At 50.4% G+C, this 17,785-nt stretch overlaps 1 protein-coding gene across 1 annotated transcript in view; it reads left to right on the plus strand.

Annotated features, from left to right (window-relative positions):
• Positions 1 to 523: 523 nt before the first annotated feature.
• The window catches only part of ACAA2 (acetyl-CoA acyltransferase 2), a 28,589-nt gene continuing 11,327 nt past the window's right edge, over positions 524 to 17,785 (plus strand). The window contains exons 1-6 of the mRNA XM_068170520.1: positions 524 to 620; positions 4,784 to 4,950; positions 5,936 to 6,064; positions 7,407 to 7,523; positions 10,143 to 10,290; positions 14,563 to 14,738. Coding sequence (XP_068026621.1) covers positions 605 to 620; positions 4,784 to 4,950; positions 5,936 to 6,064; positions 7,407 to 7,523; positions 10,143 to 10,290; positions 14,563 to 14,738 — 753 coding nt within the window. The 5' untranslated portion in view covers positions 524 to 604. The remainder of the gene's footprint in view (positions 621 to 4,783; positions 4,951 to 5,935; positions 6,065 to 7,406; positions 7,524 to 10,142; positions 10,291 to 14,562; positions 14,739 to 17,785) is intronic.

Below are 17,785 nucleotides of genomic sequence, written 5' to 3' on the forward strand. Positions count from 1 at the left end.
CGGGGCTCGGGCGGGGGGGGGCTCGGGCAGGGTGGGGCTCGGGCAGGGTGGGGCTCGGGCAGGCGGGGATCGAGCAGAGGGGGCTCGGGCAGGGGGGGCTCGGGCAGGGGGGGGCTCGGGCAGGGTGGGGCTCGGGCAGGCGGGGATCGAGCAGAGGGGGCTCGGGCAGGGGGGGGCTCGGGCAGGCGGGGCTCGAGCAGAGGGGGCTCGGGCAGGGTGGGGCTCGGGCAGGGTGGGGCTCGGGCAGGCGGGGCTCGAGCAGAGGGGGCTCGGGCAGGCGGGGCTCGGGACGGCTCGGGACCCAGTTTCCCGCCTTCGCCGTCGCCAAGGCCGAGCCGCACCTCCCGCTCGCAGATTCGCCAAACACCGCGCCGCCCTTTTTAGGCACACGGCAGGGCCAGGGAAAAGAAATGAAACCAAGTAAAAGAAAAAGGAAATACTTTTACTAATTTAGTGTTTTTTTAAAAAACTCATTTATTCATTTTAAAACGTATATTTAGAATGAGAAATAGCGCCTGGGCGTTCCCGCCCCGCCCCGCCCTCGGCGCGGCGAATGTGCGGCGGGTGAGTGGCCGGGATCAGCGGACGGCGCGAGGCAGCGGACATGGCGTTGCTGCGGGGTGAGGCTCCGGTCGGCCCCGCGGCGGGGCAGGCGGCTTCCCCGCTCCGGGACGTGGGGATACAGGGAGCTTTCAACAGGGGTGGCCGGCCCCTGAGGGGCAGCGAGGCCCAGGCTGGCTCCGTTGGGGGGTGGCGGGTGTGAGGGGAAAGGTGACCGCCCCGGCAGGCCCTGGGGGGCAGCCCGGTTTATAGCAGACCCGTAAACTTGTGTTGTCCGTCAGAACAGCCGAAGCGGGGCCTCTAAAGCCGGTCTTGGCTCTCCTGGGTGGGATTTCGTCGCGGCTCTGTGAGCCCATCCCTGTGATAAACGCTGGAGATAAAGCCTTAAAGCGCTGAGGTGCGGGGGGCGGGGAAGGTGGCAAGCCCCGGGGCTTTGAGCGCTATTTGAGTATTGAATAGAGGATGTTTGACTTTCTGTAGTGCTTCAGTTAGCTGTGGTACGGACGAACCCGCAAAAGGCTGCCTAGGCGTGTCGGGTAGCTGCCCGTGTCACTTGGAGTGGCACTCCAGGTGTCGGTGACAAAGTTCCTTCTGTCCCATCCAGCCCCTACCTGTTCTGCCGCCGACAGTGCAGAACAACTTCTGTCTGAGTGTTTTGTCTGAAGAAGTGCTTTATGCCTCTCTTAAAAACGAGGTAAAATGCACCCTCTCATGCCTACTCTGGCTTAAAAAAACAAAGCTGAAACGTATCCAAAAGGGCATTTTTTTTTGGTCATCTATTTGGCAGTGCTTTGCTACTTAAGTAATATCCTGCCTGTAAATCACAGATTGAGCTTTCAGTGCCCAAAGCCTGTCTGGTCAGTGTTGCAGTAATTCTGTTGTGCTCTGCTGCTGAAATGGATAATGCAGAGCAGCTTTGCCCATGCTTGTTAGGTGATCATTTTCTGTGTCTCTTTCAGGAGCTTCTTTTCTCTCTTGACAGGGTATATATATCTTTTTTCTTTTTTTTTATATGCTTTTCTTGCTCCTTAACAGTTGGGGTTTAGGCATTAAAAAATAGGATCTGAGGAAGAAATACCCTGTTTGAGAAATGTTGTTGAAATGTTGCTGTCAAACAGGGATCTGTTGGTATAGGTCTGAAACATTCTCAGACCTGTACTGGCAGATCCCTGTTTGACAGCAAGTGTTTAACCAAATGAGATCAAATGATGTCTTGAGTGTTTGATAAGAGTGACCTTTGCTTTCTAGCCCCTAAAGTTTCCACATCCTCATCCATTTGGAAGCATTCTGCTCTCACCCAATGTTGATCACCCTGGAAAACTGCAGAGACTTATCCAAGCCTTGTCTTGGTCATGTTGCACACTAGTGGAGCTTTAGGACTTCAGCTACCCCTTGTTACCCCTCCTGAAATTTTGTGGAGGGATTTATGTTTTAATGCCTGCAATTATGTTTCATTGAGCAGCCAGAAGGTGAGCTTGAGTGCAGAACTGATCCACGTTAAAATTAACCCCTCCCTTCCTCCTGACTCTGGGTTAGTCTTCATCTCCTGCTCAGGTTTGCATTCTGGAACAGGCATGATGAAAGAGAGGGAGAAATGGTATTGTGAAAGGGAGGCTTAAGGGCAAAGTTCCATCCTCACCCCCAGAGCATTTGTTTGTATGTCAGCAGGACATATGTGATTCAGCAGATAATGTGGATAACCAACAACCTGGCCAAAAGGGAGGAGAGCAAGTTCTTTAAGCTTGGGCAGGTCCACAGCAGAGCCTTGTTGCTGCAGTTTTGGAGGAGACAAGAGGGGCAGAAATCCAGTGGGCAGGAGGAGTGGTGGCAAGATAAATATCAAAGGCCTGCTTTACTGCAGGGGAGATTAGTTTGGGAACATGAGGTTGTGCATAAAAGAGCTAAGGGGCCTGGTTTTGCAAGTGTTGTTAACATTTAATGAAGACTCAAATAGCATCCCATCAATTATTGTTACCTTTTGGACAGATAAATGCAGATTGCTGCTCTGAATTTAAATCTGTAACTTGAACTAATTCTGCAGTGACTGTTTTCCACAACTATAAATCAGTTAAAGCATCCTCACCTCTGTTAAGACACCTTGTGGTGGTTTGCACCTGGTGCCAGTTCAGGTTTTTTCAGCTTTTTTTTGGAGAAAATACTTACTACCAAAGTAAAAACTGTTTGGTTAGCAGGTACCCCAGAAGGTAGGTATCAGAGCCAGCATCAGGGTTAGAGGGTGTTCCTCTGTGCTGCTATCTTCATGGCTTTCCTGGTGGCAAAAGACCCTGAGGCGTTGGTCAACAGCCACTGAAGATGAGCCAGCATGTGGCCAAGAAGGTCAACAGGATGGTGGCTTGGATCAGAAATAGTGTGGCCAGCAGGACTAGGGCAAGGATTGTCTCCCTGTGCTCAGCACTGGTAAGGCCACAGCATGATTCCCAGGTTCAGTTTTGGGCCCCTCATTCCAAGAAGGACATAGAGGGTCTGGAGCATCTCCAGAAAAGAACAGTGAAGGGTCTGGACAACAGACCCTTGTGAGGAGCAGCTGAGGGACGTGGAGCTGTTCCATGTAAACATGAGGAAAGCTTTTTTCACTTTGTGGGTGATGGAATATTGGAACAGGCTGCCTGGGGTGGGGGCAGTTCTGGAGTCTCCCTCTCTGGAGATATGCAAAACCCACCTGGATGTGTTTCTAGGTGGTCCTGCTCTGGTGGGGGGTTGGACTGGATGAGCATTCGAGGTCCCTTCCAACCCCTAACATTCTGTGATTCTTTGATTTTTGAGTTGTTCAGCCTGGAGAGAAGGAGGCTGAGGGAGGGACCTTCTGGCTTTCTATAGCTCCCTGAAAGGAGGCTGGAGACAGGTAGGTTTTTGGTCTCCAAGGAAGAAGTGACAGGACAAGAGGAAATGGCCAGGGAGAGTTTAGTTTGGACATTAGGAGCACTTGTTTTTACCCAGAAGGGTTGCCAAGGCCTGGACCAGGCTGCTTAGAGCTGTGGTGGAGTCCTCCTGCCTGGAGGGATTTCAAAACCATGTGGTGCTGAGGGATGTGGTTTACTGATGACCTGCCAGTGCTGGGTCTTGTTGAAGGGCTTTTCCAAACAAACAGTTCTGTGAAAGCCACATTGGGTTTTGCATTCACCTTTATCCTTTTTAGCTGCAATTTTTGCTTAGTCTGCCTCAGGCTGTTTCCTGATCTTCTGAGCATGTTCATTACCTGTTTCAGATCTCAACGTTGTGTTCAAGTCCTTGTCAGTGGTGCAAGCTTGACCTTCACCAGTTTGGAAAGTCCTTTTCTATAAATGAAGCAGCCTGGGATCCAAATATGTATGAGACAGAGGAGCACCCTCTCCCTGAGAAACCAGGCAGAGAATGTGGCTCACGGGACCTGAGGATGGTGTCCATGAGTAGCTTAATGAAGAGGCATTTTCATTCTTAGGTCTATATTTATCCTTCCAATGGTGCTCAAAATAACTGTGGATGTTTCATGGCAGCTGTAGAAAAGGGATGTGTGAGCTCTGTTGTTCAACTGGGTGAAAGTTCACAGGCTGCTTCCCACATGTTTCTGTGCACAGAAGCAGGGAACTGCTGCAACAGGCACTCTGTAGGGGTAGAGGTTGGTTCAGAGACACCTTCTCCCACACTGAAGTTCTTACAGACCACTTCTGACCACTGTATTTCTATATGTGTGTTTGCACATGCTCTCCTGGCTATTGAAAATGGGATTTTCTTCCTCAAAAGTTAGGAGACTGATGGCTAATGCAGTTTAGATCATAGGATCCCAGCATGGTGGGGGTTGGGTGGGACCCCTGGAGATCATCTGCTAAAGCAGGGGCACCCACAGCAGCACAATGGCCAAGTAGGTTTTGGAAGTTCTCCAGAGGAGACTCCACAACCTCTCTGGGCAGACTGCTCCAGGCCTCCAGCACCCTCACAGCAAAGAAGTTTCTCCTCCTATTGACATGGAACCTCCTGGGTTCCGGTTTGTGCCTGTTGGCCCTTGTCCTACGACTGGGCACCAGTGACAAGAGCCTGCCCTGTCCTTTTGACATCCCCTGTGGTGTGACAGCCTCTTTTCTCCACCCAGTATTCAAAATACCTGGTTTGGTTTTGAAAACTCTGCTGAAGAGAGGTACCTCTGCAATCTTCCCAGCTTTTCATCCTGAGCGCTGACTCTGCCTACCTTCCCTGCCCATCTGGGTAACTCCTGCTTCTCTTTCAGGTGTCTTCATTGTTGCAGCAAAGAGAACTCCTTTTGGGTCCTATGGAGGATTGCTGAAGGGCTTCACAGCCACTGACCTGACAGAACATGCAGCTCGAGCTGCCTTGGCTGCTGGCAAGGTCTCTCCCGAGATCATTGACAGTGTTGTTGTCGGCAATGTCATCCAGGTTGGTAGCACAGAAGATTTACTTGGCAGGAATTATTTGTGTCATCTTGCCCTGTAGATATTGCCCTCTGCATTGCAGCCAAGATTAAACCAAAGACAGACATGAAATGGGTGAGTACAATCACAGAGCGGTTTCAATTGGAAGGGACCTTTAAAGGTCATCTAGTCCAAGCCCTCTGCAGTCAGTTGGGACATCTTCAATTAGAGCAAGTTACTCTGAGCCCTCTCCAGCCTGGAATGTTGCCAAGGATGAAGCATGTCCCACCTCTCTGGGCAGCCTGGGTCAGTGTCTCACCACCCATTTCTTTCTGTCTAGTCTGGATCTCCCTTTTTCAGTTTAAATCCATCACCCCTTGTCTAAAGCAGAGCAACAAAACTGGTGAAGGCTCTAGAGCACAAGTCTTGTGAGGAGCAGCAGAGGGGCCTGGGGTTATTAAGCCTGGAGACAAGGGGGCTGAGGAAAGACTTGGCTCTCTACAACTCCCTCAGAGCAGGTTGGAGCCAGGTGGGGGCTGGTCTGTTCTTCCAAGGAGCAAGCAGTAGGACAAGAGGAAATGGGCTCAAGTCACAGCAGGGGAGGTTTAGACTAGTCATTACAAGAAACTTCTTCAATGAAAGGACTCTCAAACACTGGAACAGGCTCCCCAGGGAAGGAGGTGATTGAATCCCCATCCCTGGAGGGGATTAAAAGCCCTGTAGTTGTGGTGCAGAGGGACATGGTTTAGAGGTGACCTGGCAGTGCTGGGTTAGCTGTTGTACTTGATGAACCTAAAAGGTCTTTTTCCAACCGGAACGATTTCGTGTTACTGTGTAGAGACATTGGTCTCTTTTGGTCACACAGGAAGGTGTGTTTATGAAGCTATTCCTAGGGCCCAGGATTTCTGTTGAACATACACTGTGATGCAGTGACACTGACTTCCCATCCAGGCTTTCACTTCCTAGAGATGCTGGAGTGTAGCAAAACCTCTGCTTGGTTCTCTCCACAGACCGCCGCGGACGCCATCTACATTGCACGACATGTTGGTTTGAGAGTGGGAGTTCCTGTCCCAGTTCCAGCCCTCACTGTCAACAGACTCTGTGGCTCTGGTTTCCAGTCCATTGCCACTGGATGTCAGGTACAAAGGTCTTTTTTCTTTCCTCTCTGTTAGTTGTAACCTTTATCAGACTTAAACATGAGAGAAGAGATGGGTGTAGAAATGTGTCCTTGGTGTTTGGCATGAGCCATGATGTGGATTTTTAACTCCCACTGTTCTTTCCTCCAGTGAGTTCTGCAAAGGTTTTCCACGCTTTGATCTACACTGAAAAAAATCTGTTGGGAGAATTTGGCCCCTCAGATCAGAAAGTGGGGTTGTGAGGTCTGCTCCAGACGTGGTGTTTTATCACTGCAGCTAATATTTCTCTTCTTTCCTGGTGCACAACAAAGCTGCAAGCTTCTCTTCTGAACTGCTTAAGTGTGCACAAAATTTGTGGTAGCCATAGAAAGCATCCCAGCAGGTACTCTGAAAATGAGTCATAATAACGATTAACTAATCATCTCAAATGTGTATTACAAGTTACTGTCTGTCAAGGGTCAGGGCTGAGCTGGCCATCAGAAAAATGACAGTTGCACTTTGTGAACCCCCTTGTCTTGAGAAAGGGAAGGAGAGAGTCTTTGGGAATGGGAAAGAAATTAAACCAGCTGGGGTGTAAAGGAGAGCAATACCATGAAATAGAGACAAAAAGACACAAACCAATATGGAGCACAACCCATCATGGCTATGACGGCACCATTGGCACCACTGATGCTGGGGGCAAGCACTGGAGAAGTCCCAGACTGGCCTCAGCAGCAGATGGGAACTGGATTCAGGAACTTGCGGGTCAAGATGGAAAGCAGAAGGGACAGAGTCCTCCTGGGACAGCAGCCAGTGAAGAAGAGGCTGGGCCCTGGCAATCTCTAAGCTTTCTCCTGAAGATGCCACCCATGGGCTGCAATCCCTTGTTGGGCAGTTGAAGGTCACCTCTCCTGTCTGCTGCTCCCTGCAGATGCCACTTCTGACTTCCTGCCCCCCAAGGTGTGGCACAAGGTGTGGAAGTGCCTTTGGTGTGCCCAGGATCAAGTCAGGCAGAGCCTCTCTGCAGCCAGCCCTTGGCAGGAGCTCTGCCCACCAGCATGGTCACTGCTAGGAGCAGCACCTGGCTGTTCCTACCTGCCCTGAGCTGCAGAAAGTGCTTCAGTGAGCAGGGACTGAGCTGGGAAGGGGCAGCACTGACCAGGACCATTTTCAGGAAGCAGGACTTTGACTGCTCTGAGACTGCATTTGTTCTCTGCACTTTGCCACTGAGGAATTGTTGCTTTTTGAGGCTTTCCTTTGATTTCATGCTGGGTGCATGACTAGGTGAAAAGTTCCTTTTCTAAAACAGGTGTCTCACAAAACCAGCAAATTAAATCCTAGATCTGTTGTGTTTTTCTTTGAACAGGAGATTTGCCTCAATGAGTCAGAAGTTGTCCTCTGTGGTGGAGCTGAGAGTATGAGCCAGGCTCATTATGCGGTCCGCAACATCCGATTTGGAACCAGATTTGGAGCAGAACTCAAGGTCTAGTGTTTTCCCTTTCCTTCTTTGTTGGTTGCTTTTTTGCCTCCTCACTGAAAAAAGTCATGTTTATGTAGTGAAAGTAGCAGGCATATAGGCACTAAATCCTTGCAAGTGAAATTATTGGAGCTTAGATCCAGGTTCAGTTGTTCAGAGCATTGATCTGTGTTCAGACATTACCCATATAGTCAGACATTATTAGAATCACAGAGGCCAGTGGAGGCCAGGGACAAGCAGAGTCCCTCAGGGATCAGTCCTGGGACCTGTCTTGTTCAACATCTTTGTGGGTGCCATGGACAGTGGCATTGAGTGCACCCTCAGCAGGTTTGCTGATGACACCAAGCTGTGTGGTGCAGCAGACAGGCTGGAGGGAAGGGAGGCCATCCAGAGGGAGCTGGACAGGCTGGAGAGGTGGGCACAAGCCAGCCTCAGGAGGTTCAACAAGAGCAAGGGCAGGGTCCTGCAGCTGGCTGGAGGCAATCCCAGGCACAAATGCAGGCTGGGCAGGGACTGGCTGGAAAGCAGCCCTGAGGAGAGAGCCTTGGGGGTGCTGGGGGAGGAGAAGCTCAGCAGGAGCTCTCAGTGTGCACTTGCAGCCCAGAAAGCCAAGCAGAGCCTGGGCTGCATCAGGAGAAGTGTGGCCAGCAGGGGAAGGGAGGTGATTCTCCCCCTCTGCTCTGCTCTGGGGAGACCCCACCTGCAGTCCTGCCTCCAGTTCTGGAGCCCCTGTGGCAAGAGGGATCTGGAGGTGCTGGAAGGTGTCCAGAGCAGGGCCAGGAGGATGATCAGAGGGCTGGAGCTGCTCTGCTGTGAGGACAGACTGAAGGAGTTGGGGCTGTTGAGTCTGGAGAAGAGAAGGCTCCCAGGTGACCTCATTGTGGCCTTCCAGGATCTGCAGGGGGCTCCAGGAAGGCTGGGGAGGGACTGCTCAGGATCTCAGGGAGTGATAGGACTAGGGGGCATGGAATGAAGCTGGAGGGGAGGAGGAAGTTCTTTCCCATGAGAGTGGTGAAGCCCTGGAATGGGTTGTGCAGGGAGGTGGTTGGGGCCCTGTCCCTGGAGGTGTTTAAGGCCAGGCTGGCTGAGGCTGTGGCCAGGCTGATGTAGTGTGGGGTGTCCCTGCCCATGGCAGGGGGGTTGGAACTGGATGATCCTTGTGGTCCCTTCCAACTCTGACTGATTCTGTGATATTATGATTTAGGTTGGAAGAGACCTTTAAGATGATCAATTCCAACCATTAACCTAACACTGCCAAATCAACACTAAACTACATCTGCACAGCTTGGGAATCCCTCCGGGGTGGGAACTCCAACACTGCACTGGGCAGACTGGTTAAATGCTTAACCACTCTCTCAGGGAAGAAATTGTTCCTAATGTCCAGCCTAAGCCTCCCCTGGTTCAACTTGACACCATTTCCTCTTGTCCTATAACTTGTTGGATGGGAGAGCAGTCCAGTCCCCTCCTAGCTTCAGCCTCCTTTCAGGCATTTTTAGAGAGCCAGTTCTCCCCTCAGCCTTCTTCTCCCCAGGATAAATAACCCCAGTTCACTCAGCTGCTCCTCACCAGCTGAGTTCTCCAGACCCTTCCTCAGCTTGGTTGCCCTTCTCTGGACCTGCTCCAGCCCCTCAATGTTCTTCTTGGAGTGAGGAGCCCAGAGCTCCAGGATTCCAGGTGTGGCCTCACCACTGCTGAGTACACGAGGCCAATCACTTGTCTAGTCCTGCTGTCCATGCTGCTTCTGATTCAAGCCAGGATGCTGGTGGCCTTCTTGGCCACCTGGGTACACAATGGCTCATGTTCAGCCAGCTGTCAACCAACAGCTCTAGGTCTTTTTCTGCTGGGCAGTTTCCATCCACTGCCCAAGCCTGGAGCATTCATGGTGATGTTGTGACCCAAGTGCAGGACCCACATTTGGCCTTGCTGAATTTTGTTCCAGTGACCTTGCCCCATTGATCCAGCCTGTCTAGGTCACTCTCCCTCGAGCAGATCAACACTCAATAAAGATATTAAACAGAACTGGGCCAAATACTGAGCCCTGGGGAGCACCACTTGTCACTGGCTACCAGCTCCATCAGGTTAAGTGGTTCAACTCCATCAAGTTAAGTGAAGTTAGACTTGGGTGTTTTCCCACCTGGGATGTTTTAAACTACAGAAACCTTTAACTCAAGTGAGGTCACCTGAGCTAAACTTGGAAAGAGATGTGAGTTTCCAAGAGGCTGCTGAATAATTAGGATGTTTCAGTACCTGAAGGGGGCCTACAAGAAGGAGGGAGGAGAATGTTTACAAAGGCTTGCAGTGATAGGATGAAGGGCAACCATTTCAAAGTAGAAAAGGGCAGATTTAGATTGGATGCTAGGAATAAATTCTGCCCCACGAGGCCAGAGGAACAGTACAACAGGTTGCCCAGGGAGGTAGTTGAGGCCCCATCCCTGGAGATAGTCAAGATGAGGCTTGACGAGGCAACCTGACCTAGTTGAGGATGTCCTTGCTGCCTACAGCGGGGGTTGGACTGGATGAGCTTTGGAGATGCCTTCCACCCCTGACCATTCTATGATTCTATGCCATTGATAAATGTTCACATTATTGTGCTTTGCCATTCTCTTGCCATAATGCTCTGTGCAGTTGGAGGACACCCTGTGGGAAGGCCTGACAGATACTTATGTTAAGATACCAATGGCAGTTACAGCTGAAAACCTGGCATCAAAGCACAACATCACACGAGAGGACTGCGACCGCTACGCCTTGAAAACGCAGCAGAGGTGCAAAGCTGGTGAGTAAATCTAGGAGCAGAAGTGCCAGTCTGTGCTGGGTTGAAATTTTCCCCCACCATGAACTCTGCCAGACTAGCCCAGTTGGAAGCAAGTGAAAGCTGTGTGTGCAAGCCAAGACCCCAACCTACAAAGGGATGCAATGAGTATGTATAAAATACCCAGGAGTTACAATAGTCACAGGTGTTTGCAATTAACAAACAGCACAAGAAGCCCCCTGGGCAAAGACATGGGGAAGCTGCTAGCTTCTCCCTCTCTGCCCCCTTAGCCCCCTTTACAAGGGAGAAAGGTTCAGAGGAATGTTAATACCAAAACAATGCAGCTAAGGTCAAGCAGAAGCGAGTTAGTATCTCTCCCCAGAGCCAAGAAGTGAGAAGAGAAGAGAAATTGGTTTGGTACAACCAATCTTATGGTGGATATAGAATAGAATAGACCAGGTTGGAATAGACCTTCAAGATCATCGTGTCCAACCCATCAACCAATCCAACCCAGCTAAACAACTAACCCATGGCACCAAGCACCCCATGAAGTCTCCTCCTGAACACCTCCAGGGATGGTGACTCCACCACCTCCCCAGGCAGCACATCCCAATGGGCAATCACTCTCTTTGTGTAGAACTTCTTCCTAACCTCCAGGCTAAACCTCCCCTGGTACAGCTTGAGACTGTGTCCTCTTGTTCTGGTACTGGCTGCCTGGGAGAAGAGACCAACCTCTGCCTGTCTACAACCTCCCTTCAGGTAGTTGTAGAGAGTGATAAGGATCTCCCTGTGTCTCCTCCTCTCCAGGCTAAGCAACCCCAGCTCCCTCAGCCTGTCCTTATAGGGCTTATCTCTCCAAAGGGATTATCTCCAATTATCTTTGTTTTCCTTTTTACACCCAATAGTGATTTATTTGCATTTTACTGCTTTTCTGCTCAAGATCTGTGAAAAATTTTAAATGCATAGCCTAAAACTACCACACAGTCTGATACCAGTCAGTTTTTAGCACAGATGCAAATATTTAAGTAGCTCATATGTCATGGTCTAAATCTAAATCCTTTCCCTTTTGCAAATCATATGCTGTTTGACGAGGAGGAGATGAAATCTGAAGAGAGGATGTTTGTGTCTGAGCTATTCTCTGGTTGGTTTGCATGACCAAAGGCATAATAGAGAAGTGCACACATGTGAACTTAATGAGGTTCAACCAGCGCAAGTGCGAGGTCCTTCACCTGGATTGAGCAACCCCCAGTATCAAACCAGGCTGGGGGATAAAGGGCTAGAGAGCAGCCCTGTGCAGAAGGATTTGGGGGTGCTGGTGTGTGCAGAGCTGGCCATGAGCTGGCACTGAGTGCTCCCAGCCCAGAGCCAGCCCTGTGCTGGGCTGATCCCCAGCAGTGTGGGCAGCAGGGGCAGGAGGGGATTCTGCCCCTCTGCTGGGCCCTGCTCAGACCCCCCCTGCAGTGCTGGGGCAGCTCTGGAGTGCTCAGCACAGCCAGGGAGCTGTTGGAGCAGGGCCAGAGGAAGCCACAGCAATGCTGGCAGGGCTGGAAGGGCTCTGCTGGGAGGCTCCAGGCTGAGAGAGTTGGGCTTGGGCAGCCTGGAGAAGCGAAGGCTCCAGGGAGACCTTCTGGTGGCCTTGCAGGGCTTGAAGGGGCCTAGAAGGAACCTGGGGCCAGACTTTTTGTCAGGGCCTGTTGTGAGAGGACATGAGGTGATGATTGGAAATTAAAAGAGAGAGATTGGGAGTGGAGAGAAGGAAGAAGTGTTTGACAGAGAGGGTGCTGAGAGCCTGTCCCAGGCTGCCCAGAAAATGTGGTAGATGTCCCATCCCTGGCAGCATTGCAGGTGAGGTTGTTTGGGGCTGTGAGCAACCTGCTGTGGTTGGGGATGTCCCTACTGACTGCAGGGGCGTTGGACTGGGTGAGCTTTAGAGGCCCTTTCCAACATAAACCATTCTGTGATTCTCTTGTACTGTAGAGACATTGGGTTGCTGTGAACTTGATGGTGTAGAGGATGGTAGGCCAAAAGCCAGTAGAATATGTAATGGTCATGCTGGGGCTTCGACATCCATTACAACCCAAAGAGGAACTTGAGGAGCAAAGATCTAAGCATAGTTTTAGATTCTAATGATGGTGCTTTTTATCATCTTTTTATCTTGAAGGAAGATTCTGTATTTTTTCAATGGCAGTAGCAGAGCTCTTGTAACAACTGAGTTGTCTGTTACTTTCCCTCCTGATCTTCCAGCTAATTCCTGCCATTCCTTGAGCCTTTGATAGAAACTTTGTCCCTGAAGAGGCCTTTGCTTCTGTCTTGCTTTCTAGGATTCTACCTTGCTGTTTGTATTTCTGTTTCTTATAACCAGTTCATAGAATTCCAGCATTGCATGGGTTGAAAGGGACCTCTGGAGATCATCCATTGCAAGGGCACACACAGCAGGTTGTTCAGGATCACAGTGTTCAGGTGGGTTTGGAATCTCTGCAGAGGAGACTCCACATCCCATCTGGCCATCCTGCTTGAGGCCTCCAGCATCCTCACAGCAAAGAAGTTTCTCCTCATCTTAGTATCACTAAGCTTGGAAGAGACCTCAAAGATTGAGTCCAAGCTGTCACCACAGACCTCATGACTAAACCATGGCACCAAGTGCCACATCCAATCCCCTCTTGAACACCTCCAGGGATGGCAACTCCACCACCTCCCTGGGCAGCACATTTCCAATGACCAACGACTCGCTTAGTGAAGAACTTTCTCCTCACCTCCAGCCTAAACCTCCCCTGGTGCAGCTTGAGACTATGTCCTCTTGTTCTGGTGCTGCTTGCCTGGGAGAAGAGACCAACCCCTGCCTGCCTACCACCACCTTTCAGGTAGTTGTAGAGGGCAATGAGGTCACCCCTGAGCCTCCTCTTCTCCAGGCTAAGCAACCCCAGCTCCCTCAGCCTCTCCTCACAGGGCTGTGCTCAAGGCCTCTCCCCAGCCTTGTTGCCCTTCTCTGGACACCTTCAAGTCTCTCAATGTCCTTCTTAAATTGAGGGGCCCAGAACTGGACACAGTACTCAAGGTGTGGCCTAACCAATGCAGAGCACAGGGCACAATGACTTCCCTGCTCCTGCTGGCCACACTGTTCCTGATGCAGGCCAGGATGCCATTGGGCTTCTTGGCCACCTGGGCACACTGCTGGCTCATGTTTAGGCAGCTGTCAATCAGCACCCTCAGGTCCCTCTCTGTTTGTCAGATCTCAGCCACTCTGACCCCAGCCTGTAGCTCTGCATGGGGTTGCTGTGGCCAAAGTGCAGCCCCTGGCACTTGGACTTGTTGAATGCCATCCTGTTGGCCTCTGCCCATCTGTCCAGTCGGTCGAGGTCCCTCTGCAGAGCCCTTCTGCCCTCTAACTGACCAACATCTGCTCCTAACTTGGTGTCATCTGCAAACTTGCTGATGACTGACTCAATGCCCTCATCCAGATCATCAATGAAGATGTTAAAGAGCACAGAACCCAGCACTGATCCCTGGGGCACACCACTGGTGCCTGGCTGCCAGCTGGCTGTGGCACCATTCACCACCACTCTGTGGGCTCAGCCTCCAACCAGTTCCTAACCCAGCTCAGAGTGCTGCTGTCCAAGCCAGGGGCTGACAGCTTAGCCAGCAGTTTGCTGTGGGGGACAGTGTCAAAGACCTTGCTGAGGTCCAGGTAGACCACATCCACAGCCTGCCCCACATCCACCAGGCAGTCACCTGATCATAGAAGGAGATCAGGTTGGAGAGGCAGGACCTTATTCCACACTAAAGGGAGTCCTGTGGCTAATCAATAAAGAAAAAGACTTTGTGGAATGTGTTGAAAATCTAAATATCAAGTCCAGTATCTTTAGCTTTAAATCCTTTAAAGATGTGTGGAACAGTTTGAAGTGGCTGAGGGTCTTGGTTCAGGTTTTTGGAGGTAGGAATTGGCTTGGCTTTAAATCTGCCCATTCATATAAACATTGTGGAGGCAGAAGGTAGCCTTCAGCTGCCTGAATATTGACAGCTAAGTGCCAGCTGAGTAGTTCAGTTATGTAAAGCTGAAATAACACTTTCTTCTTCGAGACTTTGGAGGAGTTTCAGAATGTGTTTGTCAAGTTTTTGCCCAGTTTCTCAAAACCCAAACAAACACTAAAACCCCAAGCCAGCCTGTTTAAACACCATAAAGCTGTCCCTGACCTCTTGGTTAAAATAGAGCAAAAGTTGTGTGCCCATGAAGACAGGATTGCTGCAATCCTCCTGATATTTTTATCAGAATCCTTTTATTTTCCTTTCTGCTTGCAGCTCAAGACGCTGGTTACTTCAATGCTGAGATGGCACCACTGGAAGTGAAAACGAAGAAAGGGAAAGAAACTGTGCAAAAGGACGAGCACCCAAAACCCCAGACCACTCTGGAGCAGCTGGCAAAACTCCCAGCTGTCTTTAAAAAGGATGGAACAGTCACAGCTGGGAATGCTTCAGTGAGTACGTCAAAGCCTTGGGTTGTGACACCTCTGAGGTTCTCCACTGTTACTGGTGCTGTGTTCCTGTTGCACCAACCCACCTTTGGCTGGCAGAGGTGTCTGCTGACCAAAGCGATTCCTCATTCTGCAGCTGACTGCCCCTCATTGACTCTTCCAGCTCTAGAACAGCAGATGAAGCTGGGGAGGGGTCTCCAGCACAAGCCCTGAGGCTGAGGGAGCTGGGGTTGCTTAGCCTGGAGAAGAGGAGGCTCAGGGAAGACCTTCTTGCTCTCTCCAACTCCCTGCAGGGAGGTTGTAGCCAGGTGGGGGTCGGTCTCTTCTCCCAGGCAACCAGCACCAGAACAAGGGGATTCAGTCTCAAGCTGTGCCAGGGGAGGTTTAGGCTGGAGGTGAGGAGAAAGTTCTTCCCAGAAAGAGAGATTGGCCATTGGGATGTGCTGCCCAGGCAGTCACCACCCCTGGAGGTGTTTAGGAAGAGATTGGATGTGGCACTTGGTGCCATAGTTTAGTTGATTAGATGGTGTTGGGTGGTAGGTTGGACTTGATGATCTCAAAGGTCTTTTCCAACCTGGTTAGTTCTATTCTCTTCTGTTCTCTTCCCCTAAAGTTTGCTCCTCTGGGTTGCCACTGAACCATGGACACCTCCTTCTCATCCTTTAATTCTGCAGTTGGTGCCTGCAGTGGTGTGGTGGGTTGAACTTACCCCCTCAGATAAAATTTGCCAGACCAGCTCAGTTGAAAGCAAATGAAACTATTTGCAAGCAAAACTACATTCTAGAAATACAAAATGCAATGAATATGTACAAAGTATACAACACCAGAACCCCCCTGGACAAAACCAGGGGGTTACCAACAGCTTTCCCTTCTCTGCTCCCTTCCCCCCAACCTGAAGAGAGAGAGATAGAGCAGAGAGTACTTAGTCACAACAGGAAATGCAGCCAAGATCCGTGACAGCCAAGCAAAAGCACCTACTAATGTCAGCTAGAGCACAGAAGTTGAAAAGAGGAGGAGTTGGTTTACAAAACTGACTTTATGTTAGTAATGAGACCAGTGGGATTATTCACAGAATCAACCAGGTTGGGAAAGACCTCAGAGATCATCAGGTCCAACCTATTACCTAATACCTAACACCTCCTGACAACTAAACCATGGCCCAAGTGCCACATCCAAGCCTTTCTTGAACACCTCCAGGGATGGTGACTCCACCACCTCCCTGGGCAGCATGTTCCAATGCCCAATTACTCTTTCTGGGAAGAACTTTCTCCTCACCTCCAGCCTAAACCTCCCCTGGCACAGCTTGAGACTGTGTCCTCTTGTTCTGGTGCTGGGTGCCTGGGAGAAGAGACCAACCCCCAGCTGGCTCCAACCTCCCTTCAGGTAGCTGTAGACAGCAATGAGGTCTCCCCTGGGCTTCCTCTTGTCCAGGCTAAGCAACCCCAGCTCCCTCAACCTCTCCTCACAGGGCTTTAGACCTTATCATTATTTTCCCTTTCACATCCAGTGGTAGTTTATTTACATTCTGCCACTTCTCTGCTCAGTCTGTGGAAAATTTTTCCTAGGCATCTGCCTAAAACTACCACAAGGGGATGTGTAGAATTAATTATCTGCTTCCTTTTGAAGGTGATTGATAAACATTCACTTCACAAACCATGTGTCATATTATCAATGAAGCTGCTGCTGCTCATCTTTGTACCACAATGAGAATCCTCTCTAGTCCCAACCACCCTTTGTTCTTACCCAGAGCAATCTGAGTCCCTAAAGAGCATGTCATTACAGACAGTTCCTCTCACAATCATTATGTTAATCAATTAATCAATATTCTTTAAGCCACTGGGAGCATATCATCTGAATTCCTGCCTAAACCAGACCACAGGCACAATCAGTCTGTAAAGTATCTTTTATAATTAATAGTACCATGTGCTGGTCACAAGTGGTGCTCCCTGGGGGTCAGTCCTGGGGCCAGTTCTCTTTCAGTATTTTTATCAAAGGTAAGTTTGCAGATGACACAAAGATGGGCACCAGTGTGCTTGAGGATTGGGAAGATCTACAGAGGGATGGAATAGAATAGAATAGAATAGAATAGAATAGAATAGAATAGAATAGAATAGAATAGAATAGAATAGAATTAACCAGGTTGGTGAAGACCTCAGAGATCATCAAGTCCAACCTATCACCCAACACCATCTGATCAACTAAACCATGGCACCAAGTGCCACATACAGGCTCTTCCTAAACACCTCCAGGGATGGGGACTCCATCACCTCCCTGGGCAGCACATTCCAATGGCCAATCTCTCTTTCTGAGAAGAACTTCCTCCTAACAACCTACCCTGGTGCAGCTTAAGACTGTGTCCTCTTGTTCTCGTGCTGGGTGCCTGGGAGATGAGTCCAACCCCCACCTGGCTACATCCTCCCTTCAGGGAGTTAGAGAGAGCAAGAAGATCTCCCCTGAGCCTCTTCTTCTCCAGGCTAAGCAACCCCAGCTCCCTCAGCCTCTCCTCACAGGGCTGTGCTCCAGACCCCTCCCCATCTTTGTTGCCCTTCTCTGGACACATTCAAGAGTCTCAATGTCCTTCTTAAACTGAGGAGCCCAGAACTGGACACAGGACTCAAGGTGTGGCCTAACCAGTACAGAGTACAGGGCATAATGACTTCCCTGCTCCTGCTGGTCACACTCTTCCTGATGCAGGCCAGGATGCCCTTGGCCTTCTTGGCCCCCTGGGCACACTGCAGGCTCATGTTTAGGTGGCTGTCAATCAGCACCCCCAGGTCCCTTACTTTTTGTCAGATCTCCAGCCACTCTGACCCCAGCCTGTAGCTCTGCCTGGGGTTGCTGTGGCCAAAGTGCAGCCCCTGGCACTTGGACTTGTTGAATGCCATCCTGTTGGCCTCTGCCCATCTGTCCAGTTGGTTGAGGTCCCTCTGCAGAGCTCTTCTGCCCTCTCACAGATCAACTCCTGCGCCCAGCCTGGTGTTGTCAGCAAATTTACTGATGATGGACTCAATGCCCTCATCCAGATCATCAGTAAAGATATTGAACAGGAT

Source organism: Melanerpes formicivorus, unplaced genomic scaffold, assembly GCF_026170545.1.
Source record: "Melanerpes formicivorus ecotype bairdi unplaced genomic scaffold, bMelFor1.0.p_v2 SCAF_408, whole genome shotgun sequence".
NCBI lineage: Eukaryota > Metazoa > Chordata > Aves > Piciformes > Picidae > Melanerpes > Melanerpes formicivorus.